General features: G+C 37.8%; 1 protein-coding gene across 3 annotated transcripts; it reads left to right on the top strand.

Annotated features, from left to right (window-relative positions):
* Positions 1-1,786: 1,786 nt before the first annotated feature.
* Positions 1,787-20,383, top strand: LOC121635706 (voltage-dependent L-type calcium channel subunit beta-4-like). 3 transcript variants are annotated; one of them, XM_041979009.1, is made up of 14 exons: positions 1,787-2,022; positions 3,400-3,483; positions 8,788-8,958; positions 9,110-9,232; positions 9,351-9,478; positions 12,057-12,133; positions 12,604-12,623; positions 14,334-14,414; positions 15,326-15,384; positions 15,783-15,892; positions 16,018-16,169; positions 17,009-17,104; positions 17,270-17,455; positions 17,563-20,383. In XM_041979009.1, the coding sequence occupies exons 1-14, from the start codon at positions 1,960-1,962 to the stop codon at positions 17,824-17,826; spliced, it is 1,614 nt and encodes a 537-aa protein (XP_041834943.1). In that variant the 5' UTR covers positions 1,787-1,959; the 3' UTR covers positions 17,827-20,383. The 3 variants fall into 3 exon arrangements, with proteins under 3 accessions (XP_041834943.1, XP_041834944.1, XP_041834945.1); XM_041979010.1 differs by lacking the exon at positions 12,057-12,133 and having other exon boundaries at positions 12,605-12,623; XM_041979011.1 differs by lacking the exons at positions 1,787-2,022; positions 3,400-3,483 and adding an exon at positions 6,360-6,773.
* The last annotated feature ends 228 nt before the right edge of the window (positions 20,384-20,611 follow it).

Below are 20,611 nucleotides of genomic sequence, written 5' to 3'. Positions count from 1 at the left end.
CACTCAGCTAACAGAGAAGCTCGCCTGATCAGCCACCAGTTATTTTATCCCCAAGCAAAATGTTTAAAAGTAAAAAGCAATGGCTGCAGAATACCCCAAGTATTAAAAATGAACACTACAATCTCTCTGTCAGAAAATAGCACATTTCCACCCAATGTCTTACATAATCAAATGACTTCAATTGTACATTAAAGGCCAAAAAACACTGCAACAGCAGAACATCACCGTATTGAGCAGTTTTCTCATCAGCTTAGTTTGTGATGTATTAACCCAACTTAACACTAAAATTATGTAAAATATTTTGATATGGAATTTTTCTGGCATTGTCCCTTAAAGACCCCCCAAAATACACATAGGATTGCAGATTTTTTAGGGAGTTTTGTTTATTAAACTGTGGTGTAGTGGTGACGCTTAATAGGATGCATAATTTAATTTATCTCTGCGGCCTAGGCAAAGATTTGCAGCACTGAAAACGCTGTTAGCCAACAAATCTTCTTTCCTTTCGGCTTTTCCCTTTAGGGGTCACTACTGCTTCCATCTAACCCTATCCTCTGTTAGCCTACAAATATTCCTGTTATTTTTGATCATGCTGCCATCTGCTGGGTAAAAAGTGGCAGAACATGGAATTGCCAAAGAAAAAAATAGAATTTGCAGCATCTTCACTTTACCATTGGCCACTGTGGTAAAATGTTACAAAATAATTTCTGAATTTATTTAAGAAACCAGCCTTTGAGTTATAACAAACTTTTGGAATAACTTTAAGGAAAAGTGCAACAGAATTAATAGTAATTATCCTCACATTGCAACTGCCCATCTTTTGAGAACAACAACACACAAAACAGTTTGGTCTTGCAGAGAAGTTGCAGTTCTGCTTGTGATCTCAGAATAAAGAAAAATACCTGCAATACAACACTTAAAATAAGCCAAAAGTGTTTGAAAGTGCTGTGGACTGATCATGTAACAGCTGAAACTATTATTGGGGATAATTGGGGAATTAGGATTTGAATTAGGCCTTTAATTAAAACAGCTTCCTGGCAGCTTCTAAGCTTGATGTAGATCTAATATGATGCTTTGCATGTCAACCAAAGGCACAAGAATATCTGCATAGGTAAGCAGTAGAATGGATTCTGCAAGTCATCCATGTGGGTGGGACACAGCAGCTTTATGACCAACATGTTGAAGACCATCATGGACCACACTTAGGAATTAAATGATAAGACTTTGTAAAGGAGAGAAGTCGTAAAACAGTTTTATTTGGCTTGAAGAAGAAACTAACTTTGGTTGAAAAACTGGGGATAATGTCAAGTACCTTAATGCTATGCCAAATCTTCAATGTCATTTTTCTTTTAATCTGGCAAGACAAGCATGCTGTACGACTGAAAGAGAGAGTAAAACATTTTAGACTTAATTCTTTAAGCCCATCTTTGTTATTTACAATATAATGTTACATGTCTTATAGCTTTTATAAATAAATAACTAACTTTAGGCCTCACAACAAACACTTTAATAAGGCAAGGACAGTGGTTGAAGCCTGATATTAGGCGTAAAATTTTAGTTTTATTGGTTTATTTTTCTCATTTTAAACTGTAGAAATCTTTTCCTTGTAGCTGATTTGAGCCTAAAATACCTCATTGCTTAAACTAAATTAGCTAATTCCCGGAGGGACTCAAAGGGTGAGAACCCCTCCTCTGTTTTTAAAATAGTTCCGTCCATCAACGGGACGCATCTGGTTTTGAGTGGCGCAGACGGCAGCAGTGTGTCTGACGTACCTCCCGGCGCGCGCAGCAGAAACCAACGGGAACACCTGTCTCGTGGCGGACACAGTTGAGAAAGCATCGGCTCGGGAGCGCTCATGTTCTTCTGTGTGGCGTGAAGCTGGAGCACGCAGCCCGGAACCCGCCACCCCTTCGCTGGGCTGGACCGGAACAGCCAGCCCTCTGGACCGATGTCCTGGCAGAAATGTCCCGACACATCTACATACGGAACAAGATAGGCGAGGGGATCCAAGCGCCCATTTTTCAGGTAGGTCAGCTTACTTTGACCAGCAGGTACATCAAAAAAGCATGAATTTCTGAAAACAGTTTGCTTTTTACATTTTTACCCAAGAATTTAATTTATTTGTGTAATTTATATAGGAGTTATTATAAGCCAAAGATTCAATAGGTCACTCCAAGCTGGTCAGACAAAAATAGCTACAGCAACACTTCTAATATAGTTTTACCTGGTTGTTAAAGATAAAGGTGGTCAAGTCTCACCTTTCTCTAGCAGGTTTGCTTGTAATAAGCATTACAGTTGCAGTTTAGCCACTAAAGGCCAAGTTTCATAAATGACATTATGTTTGAAAGCAGAAACATTAATAAGATTAAGTGAAATATTTCTAAAGAAACCACCTAAAAGTAAGTAAGTCATTTAAGGTAATTTTGTTTCCATAAGTATTTATTTCAATTAGACTCTAGGGAGTTTGGATAAGTCTTTACTGTTTGTCTTATTGTGTTATTGACTTAGCTTCTTGCACATGCAGACTAAAGTGTGCAGTCATGCAATCTGTTAATTTTTGAGTAAATTATATCATGAAATAATTTATAAATGACTGTAATGAAGCATTTTGACTTTAGAAAATGCATGTTAGTCATAAAATAATCTTTGAATTTAACACTCGCTAATGAAGTCCTACTATGTTTCACACTAAATCATGCAGTTTCTGTCATTTCATTTTTTTTTAAATATGCGCTTATTTTTCCAGCAGTTGAGTAAATGAGACTCCCCACCTACTGGGGCTATAACGTGTTAAAATTACAACCTTTTTGAGCTCCTCTGTATATATAATAAACTAGTACTTTTCCTTCCTAACATAACTGATTATTGGAGGGTAGTCAAATAGTAACAGACTGGGTCCTTCATATCACTTCTTGGTTTTTTGCTGCTTGCTTGACTTGAGAAGCAGAAGAAAGATGGTGACCCAGATTAATGGCCCTGTTTTGTAAATTCAGGGAAGTAGGTTCTGACTTTTTAACAGTGACATTGTCATTAACTCTGGAGACTTGAACAAAAATGGGGCGAATAACTGGCAGATAATTAATTTAGCTCTCTGGAGATGAGCTCTGTTGGTATATTTAGATCTTTTTGGGGGAAAGATGTCCAGAGATAAGAAAAGTAACTTTGCAAGAGAAACATAAAAACCTAGAGTAGACGTCTTATTTGTTTGTGTTCCCTGTACACATCATACGGTTGCTGCAGCTGCTACTGTCTGCTTACTTTCTGCTGGTAAGTTGCCCTGATTATGTCATGTGAGCTGTTTAGGAAAAGAGCATTTTCCAGCTGTCTGACGTGTTTATGTTAGCCTGATTTGGTAAAAAAAAAAAGTTGAGTAGGCTAAAATCTTGCTTTTTTTTCACACAGGTGAACCGAGGGACTTATTCCAGGAGGAGCCGTCTCAAGAGGTCAGATGGAAGCACCACCTCCACCAGCTTCATCCTCAGACAGGTACTAAGCAGCCGTGGGAAAGCCTTGCATATAAAAATAGGAGGCTGTGGCTGTTTGGAAATGGGCTCAACATAGACATTCCCACATGTTTAATACAGATTTTTAAAGCAAATAACTACATAACTTATTAAAATGTATTATTATGATGATGCATTGAATGCTGGGGATGTTAAATTGACCTTTATTTTCTTAAATAATAAATTGTAGCCTAAATAAGTAAACACTATTGTTCACTGTGGCCTTTTCTACTGAAAGGAGTTCATTTTCATGTGTTCATCATGACAGCTCTAAGCTCCAGTCTGCTTTCAGGATTATTTTATGCATAATATACTAAATTAGAACATTTTTTTTTCTTAATTTTTTAACCTTGAAGTCATCTTGTGGAGTTTGTTAGTGCTGCAGCATGGATGTTTTGCAGTTGCATTGCTGACTCTAGTTTGATGTTGCACACATCATCACAGACTGCAGGGGGCGACATACAGCTGCTGGTAAAAGTTTGCAGAGTACACGAGAATTCAACCTCTTACAGATGAAACAAAGCACGATTAAGCCATGTTTTGACATCTGAAACATATGTTCAGCATGACTAAAGGAGACGTTTTTTTTATTGTGTATTGTAAATATTCTATATGTTGTGCAATTTCCAATGTGTTTAGTATCACTCTGAGGGCTTTGGCTACCAACATGAAGCTAGTTTATTATTGGTTGCATAAAATGCCAACACAGGATCGGCTGCCTTTTTTCAAAATGTGACCACATGAAGATTTGAGTCGGACTGAAACATTGTCATTTTGCAAATTTTCCATCCATGGCGAGGAGGTGGTGTTGTGTTGCTTTTGTTAATTTTTCAGCTGCTTTATTTCTGCTGCTCAGGCCCTACACAGAATCTTCTCATCGTTGTGACACTGTACAAAATTTGCAATATACAAAACCTTGTACTCTTAAATACGACGGTACTAACAGTTATTAATACTCAAATGTGTTGCTGCTGGAGTGAAGGTTGAAAAGTTGTTAAGCAGATTGTTTCTTTTTATTTTTAAATGTTTAAATGCATGCAGCAGGTGGTAATTAAACTACTAGCTATTTTTGACAGGTTGTTAATTTTAAGTGTCTCCAAGTATTGACACTGTCAGGTATGAGCCGATATTAGTTATTAAAGTAGTTTATTAGTTACAATTTTCACATTTTCTAAACGATATTCCTTGAAATGTCTGCCCTTTTTCTCAAACCTTAAAAACAAATCCAAAATTTATTAGACACTGCATAAAATAATTTAGGACACAGCATCCAGGGCATGTAAAATATTCATTGTAAGGGCCTGGCCAGTTACTTTAAAAATAGATTAAAAAAAAAAAATTAGTAGTTGTATTCACATTTTGTGGTCTGCATTTACAGTTTTGCAGCACAGTGTGAAAAGTGTTTAGAGACTAAGAATGTGTTTAAGGTTTTACAAAAAAGAGCAGATGAGTTTTGCAAGTTGTGTCTAAGTACTTGAACAGTGTTTGAGGAGTGTTTAATTTAGAGAAGAGTTTAGAGCTCTGAGAATTTGCTTCAGAGAACAGGGTTTAGTGTTTTAGCAGCTGAGAAAAACTGTAATTAGACTTTAAAATTCAGAGGTGAGAGGTTAATGTGGATTACACACTAATAAATCAGTCACTCTAATTTCCATTTTGGAAAAATGCTAAGATAATCTCAAATGAACATGGTTGAATACATAACAAATTAATAATAAAGCAGATCTTTGGGCTGATCAGCGCTCTGGTGATCAGAAACAAGACTCATCTAACATAAGTTGCCATTATTAGCTGTTTGCTAATATAGTCAAGCTGGAGAGTCAAGAGTGTTTGAGCTGAGTCGAGTGTGCAGCTGCAATCTGATGAGTGGGGGTAGAAAGAGGCAGTTTAATATTCACAGTTCTGCACATTTCACTTTAGAGAAGGGTGTAGAGCTACATCTATGTTGTTTTAAATCAGTTGTTCCTGAACATTTTGAGCCAACCCCTCCACCGCCACCAACTGGTTAAATGTGTGATATATTAAATGGGTCATCCTCCAAATGTAAGGCCTGAAAACTGTCAGAATCTTCATAAATAAGTAGATAAAGTGGTTTTTGGTGGCTCATGTTCACAGCTGTGACCAGAATCAGCTTCTCTTACTGAGATAATGCCAAATTCAAATTTTTAATATGGTATGAGAAATAACTCTTAAAAAAATTATACATTAATTTTTTAGAGTTTAGAGTCCAAAACCCAAAAGCACTTTAATATCAAAATATTTAAACAGCTGAGACTCTCTCATATTAGATTGCATTCCAACCAGCATGAAGAAGCCCTCTTTTCAGGATTTTTTTTCTTATCCCCTCGTCCTCCTTTCAGCAATTTCCAAAATTATAACTGAATACTAATATCAAATTTTAAAAAGTGCCCAAATACAGAACAAAAGTCTGCTTTGTGATCTCAATATATCTGTATTTATTTTTGTTTTATTCTTAATAGGAAATGAAATACTCTTCCTTTTAAATGCATTAATCATATTCACACATTCAGTGTGCCACTCTGTATTATTCGATCTAAATCTAATTAAATTTTCTGCTCCGTGGAGAATAGATAAGCAGATTGAGGATGAAAGGTAATGGAAACATTGAGGACGATGCTACCCTCTTTTACACCTTCATCCCCCTCCCCCGATTTCTTCTACCTCACTGCACTGGGGGAAAAAAAAAAAAAAAAAAAAAAGCCCTGAGCGTTCATCCGGGCTGAGTGGACAGCCAGCCAGCCAATCAGCTCCTTGCACACTAGCGCTGTCATCAGGCTTGGATATTGAGGAAGGTTCCACTGCTCTTCTTCTGCTGCTGCTGCCTCTGCTGCTCTCACTGTGTCTGTGTGGGTTTTGTGCGCGTGGAAGCTGAATAAAAATGAAATGCCAGGATTGGGCTACCTCCAGGGAGAGCATCTCCATCCTATAATGTGAGGCAGCCAGCAGCACTCCGGGATCTGGGAGAAGCTGCATCCATCTAGCAACGTGCCTCCGGAGGACCAGGCGTGATCCAACGGGACGGAGAGATACATTTTTTTTTAAAAATATTGTTTTCTGCTGTGGAGAGAAAGGATTGTCGTCATCCCCCCCATCTGTCCTTTTTTTTTTTCCTCTGGTGCCCCCTCCTTTCTCCTCCGCCTCCACTCTCTCTTTTTCTTTTTTTTTTCCTCCTCATTCTTCTAGAGGTGCTTGTTGGAATATCAAACCTCCATGTATGACAATTTGTACCTGCATGGATTTGAAGACTCGGAGGCGGTGAGTGTGTGGTTGACTGTGTGAATCTGCTTTTGTGCTCTTTTGCTGTGTATTTATTGAAGTAGCTAACGGCACACGCACACCAGACACACATATACACACACATATGCATAAGAGGCCTTTGATGGGTAAGCCAACGGTACAGCGTAGCGGGATCCAGGGCTATGACTGGAAGGGGGTTGGGTGGGTTTGTAAAGGGGGGGGTGGGTGTACATTAGGTGGATGGCTTCTGATGTGTGACATTCACACGATTCTGAATCAGTTTTGCCTTTTATTTGCATGTGTGTTGTATATGTGGCTGCAATCTGCCTGGAAGGCTGAAAGAATAGTCGTCAGGAACCCACCAGAGCCAGGAGGAGCCATTTAGTCTTCGATGCACTCTGCACCTCACAGAGATGAACCAAGATTTGATTCACAAAGGAAATTTAAAGATGAAAATAACCAAGATCTCCCCTTAAGGCCGTCACTAAAATGGCAAAGCATGTGTCACATTTTGTAGCATTTATCACTTTCTTGCAAATACCCAGCTGAGTATTCCTCATCCGGCCCTGCGACTGCGTGGTGTACAGACTCTGACGAGGCTCGGAGGAACATGCAACGTGATGTCATTAAGTGAATTCTGATGTTGATGAGTCACATGCTGAAGCTACTCCATTGGATAATACTTCATGCTACAGATGCCACAATGCACCCTCAAAGCTTTTACACAGATTTATTTATGACATGATGACTTCTAAATGTTCAAAGTATGGTGAAATACATAAATTTGATTAACTGCATTTACACACAATAGATGTGAACATAGTTTGTGTATTTGTGGGTGTCCAGAAAGACTGCTTACATGAGATAATGCAACTTATTTGCATCTTTCTAGGCCCTCCCGATCTGGTGTTTGCATGTATCTTAAAAAAATAATATACTTCAGGCTTTATTTTCTAATTTTGAAGTCTCAAAGCTCAAGCTGAGATCACCTCCAGAGCCACTGATCACATTATACAATTTAATCGCACTTAAACTGAACAGATGTGTGAGATCTGCAAGACTAACAATTTTAACAGAAGTGAAAAATCTTGAACAGCAAGCAGAAACTTGGAAATCCTGCATATGCCCAGCAAGTCTCCGAGATGGGATGCACAGTCCAGATGAGCAGTGTGCTGAAGTCAGGCTTTGCTGGCGCTTGCTTGCTGTAAAAGAAATGGAAAAGTGCTTAGCTGTGATGACTAACTTGATTGATCATCTCGTAACTAATGGCCCTTCTTAATTGAATCATCATTAGTGGCTGATTGTTTAGATTAAAACAGCAGAGGGAAGCACTTGATCCAAGCATGTCCCAGCAAAAAAAAAACAAAAAAAAACCAAGAAAAACAAAACAGTGTTGAAATTAAAGGAATTTAAAGCAAAGCAACTCAAGCCCACTAGTCATGATCGTATAGAATGATTGCTTTAAATAACTCAAAGAAGACTGAAACAAAAAAAAAAACAAATAAATAAAAAAGCTAAATCTGCCTTCCTCTTTCTGGGAGCAGCCACTGTACTCATCATTATCCAGAATATGTAATGAATAAGCGTCTGATCACACAAAATGCTGACAGCAGAGGGCTGAAAATTCCTTTTTGTCTGAGATGCTCCTGGCAGTCGGCTCTTTTCTCCATCACTTATTCACCTCTTCTGCATTCAGAATGCCAAGCCACCACTCTGGACTTGGCAGTCTGGAAATAGATGTAAATCCCAAAACCTCAGTAAATGATCCCATAAGGGTTTTTAACCTTGTTATGTCTATGTTATAGTATGCCCTTGCTTTTTTTAAAAGGGTTGTGTAGAACCATGTGACTGTATGAACCTCTGGGCAGTTTAAGTTATTCAGCTGCATCTGTCCTCACTTTTAACAGCAACACTAAAGCGTTTGTAGTTCAGAGGTCTTTTTCTCATTGTTTCAAACTTTGATGTTCAAACTACTTGTCATGTCTCCAGCCTGGACTGTATCAATAACCCACAGTGTTATTTTTGTTTTTAGGGCTCAGCTGATTCTTATACTAGCAGACCATCAGATTCAGATGTATCTCTGGAGGAGGAGCGGGAGGTGCAAGCCCAGGTCCAGAGCCAGAGCCCAAGCCAGAGCCAAGGACCGGGACAGAGCCGTCAGGAAAGGGAGCAACAGGCTGCCGTTCAACTGGAAAGAGCCAAGGCAATAAACCTGTGGCACAGCCTGATTAAAACCAACCACATATACATTTAAATAACTTATATATTATGTTCATAGTTTTTAATAAAAGAACATTAAAATAGAGTTTTATATTGGTATTATATGTGTTACTCACTAAGTTTCTTCCCTCCAGACTAAACCGGTGGCTTTTGCTGTAAGGACCAATGTCAGTTACTGTGGTGCACTGGATGAGGATGTTCCAGTTCCAGCCACAGCCATCTCCTTTGATGCCAAGGACTTTCTCCACATAAAGGAGGTACATGTGTACTTAAACATTAAATATGATCGTATGTACACAACATTTAAATGTTTGTTGCTGCAAATTTGGAGATCTCAGTTTGTGTGTTTTTTTTATTATTATTTTTTATGTTCAGAAATTCAACAATGACTGGTGGATCGGTCGGTTAGTGAAAGAGGGATGCGAGATCGGTTTTATTCCCAGTCCTCTGAAGCTCGAGAACATCCGGCTCCAACAGGAGCAAAAGAGAGGACGAGTCCAAGGGTAAGTGTCAGAAAAACTCTCGTCTCACTGTTTATTTCACACACTGATCATAGAAAGTCACATAACAGACACTTCGATTTCCTTTCATTAAATTTATTTTTGGCAGCTTTTTTGGAAAAAAAAAAAAAAAAATCAGAAAATCAACAAAGCCAAGAAGCTTTGCTCAAATCTGTAGGCGGTGTGTTAAATGCTATTATCCAGAAAATAGTCATGTTTACCAAACTCATCATTTAATGAGGCCATGATAAATTTTAGTGGGGGGTTTATTTTGATTTATTGTGTTAGTTATAAATAGTACAATAAAAATAGCTGAGATTAATGTTAAAAAGTGTTGTAGATAAAATTGTGGCTTTTTTTTTAATTATAATTTCAGTTATAATTTCAAGCAAAATGATGATTTAAACCTGTTGGTTTTCTTTGTTTTAAAGAAAGCAAAATATTTTGGATTGGTTATGGTTTTTCATCAAATTAAACAAAAAAATTTGGAGATAATTTCTCCAAATTTTCAAAAGTAGTAATTAGAGCAGTATGGGTAGGTTTTTATATATCACATTTTTATAACTTTTTTCTTTGGGTGTGTGTTTGGTCTTAACTCTAAAGCAGGTGATGCTTTATGATATTAATTTGAGACCTAGATTTTATTGATATAGGGTTTTATTAAAGTAGATGACTGACTTAGGAAATAGATAACAACTTGAGCACAAAGACAATATGTGTCAGCCTAAAGTGTTAACTTTCAACTAATCCAATAACATAGATGCTGTCCGATAACTCCTCTTTTAAACTGTTTATAATGCCTTTAACTATGACGTGTAGCTCAATAATTTCTTTCGAAGCCTGCTTTGACCCAAGTCTGCCAGTGACTCATACCTCTTTACCTTATTCCTTCTACTCACACTGACTGTACCAAACGCTTTCAGAGCTGTAATTAGCACACCTATCGCCCTGACTAGTTTTCTTGTGTGTATAATGAGTCTTGAATGTTCTGTCATCTAGAGTTTGTGCTATTAACTTTCTTGCACCTCCTCAAGCCTTGCCATGGAGGTTAATACTAATGTTACTAGACTGCAGTGCTTCAGTGCTCCTCTTACTATGGTGGCTTTTAGTCACCAAGCCTCGCAGATGAGGAGAGACACAACAACCCCATTAACCACGAGTACTCTTAGACATATTTCGTGTAATTTCTTTAAGTAGTCTTCGGGAATAGTTCTCCAGGCATTTCAAAGCTCTTCTTTGGATGTTTTTGCCTTTTGTTCTGTTTTCTGTCAAGATGATCCAACTCTGCTTCAGTAATGTTGAGGTCTGTTCTCTGGGAAGGAGGCATCACTCCATCAAAGCTGTTCCTGCTGATTTTCAGTCCAGTTCTTGAGTCATTTGGCATACCTCAGCCTTTTCCTCCCCGTTTCCCTTCATTGAGAATGGCTTCTGGACAGCCATCAAGTCATAGGGACCATTTCAGATGAGGTTTCAGCAATCAAGCTGTGTCAGGTCTTTGCTGCTTTTTATTTTTTAAGGACATCGCTTTCTGATTTCATTCATTCATTCAGCCTGACTCCTCATCTTTTGTCCTCCACTTTCAGGTTTCCTCTGTATTTGAGGACAAAGTTACTGACTGAGGTTCTGTCATTGACATCAGTACTGTCCTTAGTTGATCTATTCAGTTTTGAGTTAACTTACATTAAACTAACTTTAAATGATCACAATGAAAATATCTCGTATCTGGATTAACTGACTTAATGTGTGTGTGTGCTGCTCAGTGCAGGTATCAGCCACAAATGCACACACACTATGCAGGATAACATTTATTCAAAGCCTAATAATCTTGAATCTTTTACCAACTCCAAGCAAACTCCAGGAACTTAAATTGTAAAAATGTGTGACTGAATTCTGAAAACTAGAGCATCTGTTATCGTGTCATATTGAGATTATGTAGATATATATGACATGCAATGTAAATGTGGTTTAAATATAATTTAAAATAGTCTTTATCAAATATAAGCTCCATATATTTTGGTTTTTATCTATTTTTAATATGATTAATTTACATTTTCATCACTGTCTACTGCCATTTTATTCCTGCCAGGTTTATGCTTATTAAATCTATTTAGATATAAGTATGTAAGTAAGTATATATGAGTAGATTTGTTAAATGATAATTGAGTGGATGGTATGATGAGTAAGATGTACAACTGTTTCTGCCTCCAGCAGACTGAAGTGAAAACAGTGCTCATTATTTACCCTACCTATGAGTCAGTGTATCATAGCTCTAATCAACTATAGCATAGTTGATTTAAGCTACAGGTTTTTTCATAATTTTTCTTTTTTTTATCTGTATTCTGGAGTAGTCTTTTCTTGGTAAATGTGATTAGATTGTGTTCTGGGACTAGAAAAATGCTGCTTTGTGATAGTAAAACCCTTGCAAGCTAAAAAATAAAAAGAGGAAAAGGGTATTGTTAAATATTGTCAACTTTGATCTGCTCTGAACAGATTTTTAGGGTTCAAGAATGATTTTTTTTCTGCATTAATGCCACTTTGTTTTCTGTCTGTTCTTCTGTATATCCCCTCTTGTCTTTTCCAGTAAGTCTGGAGGGAACTCCTCTTCCAGTGTAGAGGATGAGGTTTCTGCCTCTATCCGACCACTCATATCCTCAGCAGGTGAGGACTTTGGAGAGGGGGAGAGGGCTGTTAGCAGCCAGCCTGCCAGCTTAGAGCCAAACTTCCTGAACAGCAGCAGCATAGATAGTAAAAGACTCTAAAGCCTTCCCATGTCTCCACATAGAGTATAAGTTCACTGCATAGAATTGCTGGTACATTATCCCATGATCCTCCTCTTCCTCCAGTTGAGGACTGCAGGCGCTCTGAAACTGGGGCTAACCAAAGTGTGAACCCAACGACAAGGCTATGAGCCCCCCCACTGAACTGCACTCATGTGATATTGTGAATATGACCTTAGGATGATAGAATTATTATTCTTTTTTATCCTTGTTAGGTTTCATTTGTTATTAAAAAAAGATGAAAAGTAAAATAAATGAAGCATGTTCAAGTGTTTTTGAGATATTGTGGTGATGTTTCCTGTAGTTGCAGCTACTGATGACACTGTTACTGTGTTCTCTCCCCTCCTACAGGAAAGCAGAAACAGAAAGTGGTAAGTTGGTGACAGTAAAACCCACTAATTCACCATCCATTCGACTCTTGTTGGTACCATCATAAAATAACAAGAACTAGCAGCAATGTCAGGAAGTTACAGCCTCATGCTGTAAAATACTTCAGCCAGACTGAAGCATACTGAGACAAATTATCATTACCCTGAGAAACCAAAGTACATTCAGATATCATTTTCTTAGATTTTGGGGAGGTAGATTGTAGTTAAGAGTTAAAAGAAAAGATGGGCCACTAGCTTTGTGCCTATGCTAATATGAAGATATAATTAGCTAATGTTACAGTGGTGTTGTAAAAAAGAAAATGGGGGTTTAAAGCTCAAATAATTAAACTTAAGGTGGAGGAAGTGTGTTCGCAAACAATTTTATTAAACATCTGAAATAAAATCAGAAAAAAAAACAGTCAAATAAAAGAAAAACAAAGCTTAATGTTCAGTAGTCTTACAAATAATCAACATAGTTAGCCTCTCATTCATAATCGATAATTATTTACCTTATTGTGTCTTTTTAACTGCATTGTAAAATTAAACCAAAGCTGATTATTTAATGTTATAATTTAAATGCCATGCATTTATTTACAGATTATGGGGGGAAAAAGTGAAAATAAAAACAATTAATTCTTGAAGGGAAATTATAATATTGTTGTATTGTTGTTTGTTTCTTTTTTAGGAATATAAATATTTATTAGTGAAATTGATTCATTTAAGCTCTTGTTCCAGAGGTTGATGGTTACTGGCAAGAATGACTTCCTGTACTCTTCTGTCCAGCAGACCTGAAGAAGCCTCTGACTGAACACACACCGTTTTATTTATTTTTTTCTTTTCTCTGTTATGTATTACTATACATAACATCAAACTGAGCAGTTCCAAAATGTTATTTTTAATTGTTTATGTGAACTTGGGAACTTGTCTAAAAACTTGTCAGAGAAAATAAATCCATCTGAAATTCTGTTGATCATCTAAATGAAGAACTACGACTTTGTACCTCAGGAACAGTTACTAAAAACTAAACTAACAGCCTTTCTCGGAGCTTCCAGATGCATCTTTTAGTCATCCTCTTTAAGTGGAATTTGTTGATGTGTAATTTAGATAACAAATTATGTTGACTAAACTGCCTGTGAGCCAAATATCTCCATGGTAACTAGAAAAAAACTCACTTAAGGCAGACTTTCAAAGTTAAATATAGCAAAATATTCCATACAGGTTATTTGAAATTACAAGTAAAAACTAGAGATGTACAAAGAAGTGCTCCAAATTTCCTAATTTATCAACTAATAAAAAAACTGATATTAAGTATAATTTTTTAAATAAAGGAAAATTCGAGTACATGATTACCTTTTTATATTTCTAAGAATGTAATTATCCTTTGTTTGTCATCTCTAAGTGGACTGGTTTACATCACTACATTATATCTGGTGTTTCCACTTCAGTCAGTTACTGTTGCAGCTTTTTATTAATGGACTATTCTGCAATTTGTACAACAGAAAACTATATCCATCTATCTATCTTGCAAATGATAAAACTTATCATTTGCTACATAGCTCGACATGGCAAAATGCTTCTCATTTAATACATGATTGTGAGTCGGTGTCAGGTGACTGTAGTCCATCACAGCTGCCAGTTGTGTTTAGTGTTCTGTAAAGTTTTGTTTCGGGTCTGTGTCCATATTGTGATGAGTCTGCTGCTTTGTGTTAACAGACGGAGCACATTCCTCCATATGATGTGGTTCCCTCCATGAGGCCCGTGGTGCTGGTGGGACCCTCGCTCAAGGGTTACGAGGTGAGGATGGTGTACATATGGTTAAATCAAGATGTATTTTTTTCTGTCTAAACAATGTTTAAAGGACACAACTGCAGAAAGCAGATCAACCTTGACGCTCTTGTGTCCCCAAATACAGCTCGCTGTTAGTGCGATTAATTTTCAGTGTGTAATTTCCCACAAAACATCACGGTTTCAGGCAGACTAACGAGGAGACTGAAAGGTCAGATGGAAATATGTTGAGTAGTTGGCAGAGTTTGCCTTTCCTGTGATGAGCATCCTCCTTTTAACAACCTTGCTGCCTCCGCTATTCTCCATAGATATTCTGCACACAAAGACTGCACAGAATACCCCAGTTGTTTTGCTATGCACAGATTCTGTAGTATACAGACAATTTTTATTATTTGAGCCGCTTTCCGCTGCTGGACACTTTAATGAGAGCTAAAGGAACAATCCAAACAATAAATATAAATCAAAACATGATGTGTCAAAGCCTTGAAAATTCTTCTGCTATTAATAACTAGATAGAAACTGCAGCTAAAGCTTAAAAATTATAACAAATATAAACTGTAAGTTTTTAATTAGCTAGGAAATTCTCAATGAGATTTGTGTGTGCTACCAAAAATATACAGCAATGAAATTACTTTTCATTAGTTATAAGACAAAGACAGATAACTGTAAAATGAAAGGTTGTGGTTGCTGGGGCATTACCTCACCACACCTACTTTTTTTAGGGGTTTATGACAGATTCTGCCTGCAAAATGCAAAAACAAAAAAAACTACCAGGATGTTGCTGTTGTTGCTTTAACAGTTCATATATCCAGGAGCACATTTTGCCCATTTATTAATTTGACAGATGAACATGAATACAAGCTTTCCTTTGTGACTAGTGATATAAAAATTGCTGCAAACATTTTGTCTTTTTCACGTAGGTAACAGACATGATGCAGAAAGCACTATTTGACTTCCTCAAGCACAGATTTGATGGCAGGTAAGAAAAAGAGACTAGTCGAGTAGATAAATGAAGCTGGAGAAAATCTCCATCTCCTTACTAGTTTTCAGCATAAGCCTGAATAATATCCAGAAACATTTATTCTCTCACTGTTCGAACAAAAACAAGCATAGATTACAAACCTCTGCCAAGACTTAATGAAATGAAGCCACATCGGGATCAAAAGCAGATCATTGTTCACCATGTCTGGTAAAAAACCTTTATGTAAATCCACACATAACTTAACTAATCTTTCTAACCAACAAGCAAACTGAACAAAGCTCATAGCCTTGGTGGAGGTCATCAATGTTGAATGTTTTTTTTTGTCCAAAGAGCGTCTTAAAGCAAACATTTGAGCAATTTTGTTTTCTTGTTCAGCAATATGCCTCTTTTTTCAGGATAACTATAACACGAGTCACAGCAGATATATCATTGGCCAAGAGGTCGGTCCTCAACAACCCCAGTAAGCGGGCTATTATTGAAAGGTCCAACACTCGCTCCAGCTTAGGTGAGAAAACTGCACAGTTACCACCAAAACTTACAGAGGTTTTGTATGTGCTAGAGCTGATTTTCTAATGTATATTATTGCTTAAAAGTGCTGCTCTTTATTGCAATTACATTTTGTCACCACAGCTGAGGTACAAAGTGAGATTGAAAGGATCTTTGAGCTAGCTCGCTCCCTTCAGCTGGTGGTACTGGACGCCGACACCATCAACCACCCAGCCCAGCTCCTCAAGACCTCGCTGGCCCCCATCATTGTCCATGTTAAAGTCTCCTCGCCAAAGGTACTACATGTTTGGAGAACATTTCTCTGCAGCAGGATGAGTTTAAACTCTGTTTTATGAGTGTCATGGACAAAGCCTGAATAATGTAATATGATTTCCACAGCTAAAATCCAAAAGAAACGGAAACAGCACCTAAATATTTTGAAAGGTAACCGGTTGATATTTTGCCCCCAAGATTCAAGCAGCACATCACAACTCCACAGCTAGCATGAAGTGCTGGACTTTAAAGTCTCTAAACATACAAGGATTTATGATTTAACATCTGAAATCAAGTTTGGCTTTAAATCTGCACCGATTAGCCTGCACCCTATCACGTTTGCATGAAAAAGTACATCTGTTGCACAGAGGGTGGATGAATGTTTGCACAATATTTCACAGTTTTGCCTTCCTCAACTGAAACCGCTCATTTCTTTAGAATGGTCACATGCTAGTCAGGTGACGCTTGAACACATTTTTACACTACACTCTCCTATAGCATGCAAAACAGCTGTTTAGATAAAACAGGAAGGAGGAATGAATGAATGTTATTTCTATTTGCAGGCATAAAAGTTTGTTTAAACTTCTAAATACCAACAACAAATGTTCAGACAGGAGTGAAACTCTTACTGGTTGAACCAGTGAGACCAGACTGCAACACAACAGCATTTAGTTGTTTGTTTTGATGTGAAAATGTCTCTATTCTACAAAAACATGTGATGCTATTATGATGGACATAATTTATTCTGACAGACGTTTGACAATGTTGTAAGATCTTTGCAGGAAAACTTATTTATCCACTATGAACCACAGTGTCTGTGTTTGTGTTCAAAGGTTGTGTGATGTCTCTCTCTGCCATCCAGGTTCTGCAGAGGTTAGTCAAGTCTAGAGGAAAGTCCCAGAGCAAACACCTGAATGTTCAACTTGTGGCAGCGGACAAATTAGCCCAGTGTCCACCAGTAAGTGGCATACTCAAAGGCAAAATTTTTTATTCTTTTTTTTTTATCTCCAGAAATGTATCACAAATAGATTTTTGCACTTAGAAAAATGAAAGCCAAAGATGTTTTTGCCTTCATGTCGAAAAGGACTTAATTTCTGTCCTTGTTGTTATCTGCTGCTAACAGGAAATGTTTGACATCATTTTGGATGAGAACCAGCTGGAAGATGCGTGTGAGCACCTCGCTGAATACCTCGAGGCCTACTGGAAAGCAACCCATACCTCGATGGCGACGCCTCTAAATCCTCTGCTGGGACGTAATCTGGGCCCCACCACGCTCACCCCATACCCCACCAGCATCTCTGGTCTGCAGGTATATATATCCACTTATCCCAGGCTACTTTATGGGAAAGGATTTTGGTTTTGATGTCTACTCCGCTTGTGCTGCTGTTCCTTACCCACGTCCTCTGTGTTCTTTAGCAGAGCCAAAGAATGCGACAGAGCAACCACACAGGAGACCATTCAACCCCTAACGAGCGACGCAACCTGATGACAACAGATGAAAATTACCACAACGATCGAGCACATAAGGGACGCAACCGCATGTCCTCAGGCTCGCAGCATAGCCGGGAACAGCAGGACCCCTATCAGGACTACCAGGACCCCTATCAGGATGCATACAAGCCACATCGCAATCGTAGTTCACCGGGCAGCTACAGCCATGACTCCCGGCACCGGCTCTGAGCCCACTCCAATCACCACCAGGGCCTAATGACCCAGATTCCACTGAAAATAAACGCTGCATAAGAGCCGAGATGGTCCCAAATTGTATCTTTTTTTCTTTTTTTTTTCTTAGTCTACCTGGCTATTTTTCTATTTGAAGTCAAACAGAATAATCTTCAGGTATTTCTTTTTAAGCAAGCTGTCAGGGCAACTCCTGACAGCATGAGGAGTCAGGAGATTCAGGATGCCAACATAAACTAATACTATAAAATTAATTACTTTAAAGTATGTTTCTGGGACCTTCTGGGATTGTACTAACACAATACTCAGCAGATGTGCAGCACAAATTGTGCTTGTTGCCTCTGTCAACAAGCTAATTATGGAAAATGGTCAGTTGGTGATGATGTACAAGCTTCTGTGTGCCTGGAGCATCGCACCAGGTCAGAGGGAAGTCTGCTGTACACAGACTGCTGAAGGCTGCTGCCCCTACCCTGGGCCGTGTATAAATCCTCTCACCATTTAGCTTATTGCATGCTGATAGATGACCAAGCTCCGCATCCACTTAAGTGATATTTTGTACTTAGCATACTGGAGTGTCTGTGATGAGGTGTAGGCAAAGAGGTCCAATTTTTTCTAAATCACCCAGTTGTGAATCAGCAGGTCACGGTAGGGTTTTTGGGTTGGTTTTCAGATAGTTTTGAAAACTGGTGCTTCACATTGCCAAACTATTTTGCTGTTTTGAAAGTCACTTTGAGCAAGGCCAGCTTTTCTGTAGCATAGCTTTAGCATCTCATTCGAGTGAAGAGCCTCATGTTCATAGGTGCTGGAATCAGATCTGAGCTACACTGTTTGGGAAGGCAATACTGCTTGTGAGTCTGTCGATAGCAAAATATTACTTGAGATGCGTTTGATGTTTCTGATTCGACAGCTGGTTTAAAACCAGCCAGTCAGAGTGGGATGTTCTGATATTTTTGCCACATCTACGGTAAAATAACCAGATTGGGAGCCGTTGTTTTGTTTTGCTTGTATGTTTGATAGATGTAAAAGAGCATCTCCAAGTTGTTTTGTATTTATTTGCATTGAAATCAAAGTCATGTAGATGTTTCTCAAAGATACCGATGTTGATTGCCAGAATATCATGCCTTTGGTTAATCATTGTCGAAATTTATGAGGTGGTTTTAGAGGATTAAAATGGTAAGAATGCGACATGACAGGATTGGTTGCATCACGTTCATCTGTGTAGCTGGCATGTTGTCCTGACTGCAGAGCATGCTCCCTTCAAACATAAAGTAGAACCCCGCTGTACTCAACTTGATGTTTGTAGAAATGTGGGGCACCTCTTAAAATAATAAGAAAAAAAAGCAAAACAAACTAAAAAAAAAATATTTTTAAAAAGAAAACAATAGAAAATAATATCCCAAACTGCAGATGAATGATATTTCCCGACCTCAGAGGTTTCAGGTGTTGTATTAGAAATCAGTACATGTTTGATCAGATGACACTGCATGATGTAGAAGTTGAGCCACCTTACTTATGAGTTTCTATGAGTTCATGGTTATGTTGTATAGTAAGTGCACTAAAACATCGTATACAGCCCGAGTTTACCGAACCTTGTGGTGCTTTGTATGAAAATAGGAAGCTGCTGCAGTTGCTGATGATGTTGAAAGTCTTTTTATAATTTACTGTACATATCTTATTGTTTTAAGATCATCTGTCATCCAGTTATTATGACGTAATTGTTGAATTTCTTTAAAGGATTTGTCTATTTTCTAATTCAGACATGTTTTGCTGAGTTTATCTTTAATTAGTCGTCTGTCTGTTTGCCACAGAAACATTTTGTTGCAAATCACCTGAAAGGGTGACGGACAAACCTGAGGCCTCACGACCACCCGTCTGACAAGATATCTTGACAACAGGCAAGATGAGGCTAATCTTTATTGGCAATACAAATAACTGAAGAGGACCAAATACTGAGAGTTTGAAATCGGTTCAGATTTAAATTGATTGTATAGTTACTATTAACTCAGCTAACACGTATTTATTTAGTAAGAATTTAAAAATGTGATGATGAAAGTGCACTTTAAGTGGTTTAAATCTTTAGAAATCACTTAAAAAGTCACTCAAACCGGTAACTGGCTAAGTTTTGTCCCCCTTCTCACAGCAGACGAGCTGCAAATTAAATGTGTTTTCAAGGTAAATAAGTGATGACACATGTACTGTATGAAACTGTCTTTTAGCATGCTAAGACATTCAGACTAATTAAAAAGGTAAAATCTTTTTTATCAGATCTATACAAAGTGTTTTCAAGACTAATACAGTTTAAATAATCAGAAACTTCTTCAAACAAGAAGGAAAGATAAGTAGTAGCTGCTGCTTTCAGGGAGCTGTAAAAAAAAGCTGACCAGACAACATAACAAACCTAGAGGCAGCCATGTCTCTCTCATCCGTTTGTTTATCAGCTGTGTAAAGGCTGAAAATGAAAAATAACCTAAATCTGACCTGAGAAGCACCCTCCCTTAGAAGATGTAAACTAACAAGTCAGGAAATTTCACGTTCTAATGTCATATGAAGCGTAAATTCATTGGTTTAAAATGAAGTTCAGGTTTGTCCAGCTGTGGTGTAGCGGCTGCACACGTTGTGAATAAAGCATGTAAAAACAGTTCAAATGAGCTCAGTTCACCATGACATTATTGTTGCAGAGTTAGGAAAAAATAAGTAATTCAGGGACTAAGTTAGCCTTCAAACTGAATTAATTATCAAAAAAGAATAATTACACTACTTAATGACAACATTTTTACCAAAAATC

The sequence above is a fragment of the Melanotaenia boesemani genome, chromosome 24, assembly GCF_017639745.1.
Source record: "Melanotaenia boesemani isolate fMelBoe1 chromosome 24, fMelBoe1.pri, whole genome shotgun sequence".
Taxonomy (NCBI): Eukaryota; Metazoa; Chordata; class Actinopteri; order Atheriniformes; family Melanotaeniidae; genus Melanotaenia; species Melanotaenia boesemani.
The sequence above is the reverse complement of the archived record's forward strand: the minus strand, read 5'-3'. Positions and strand labels throughout refer to the sequence as shown.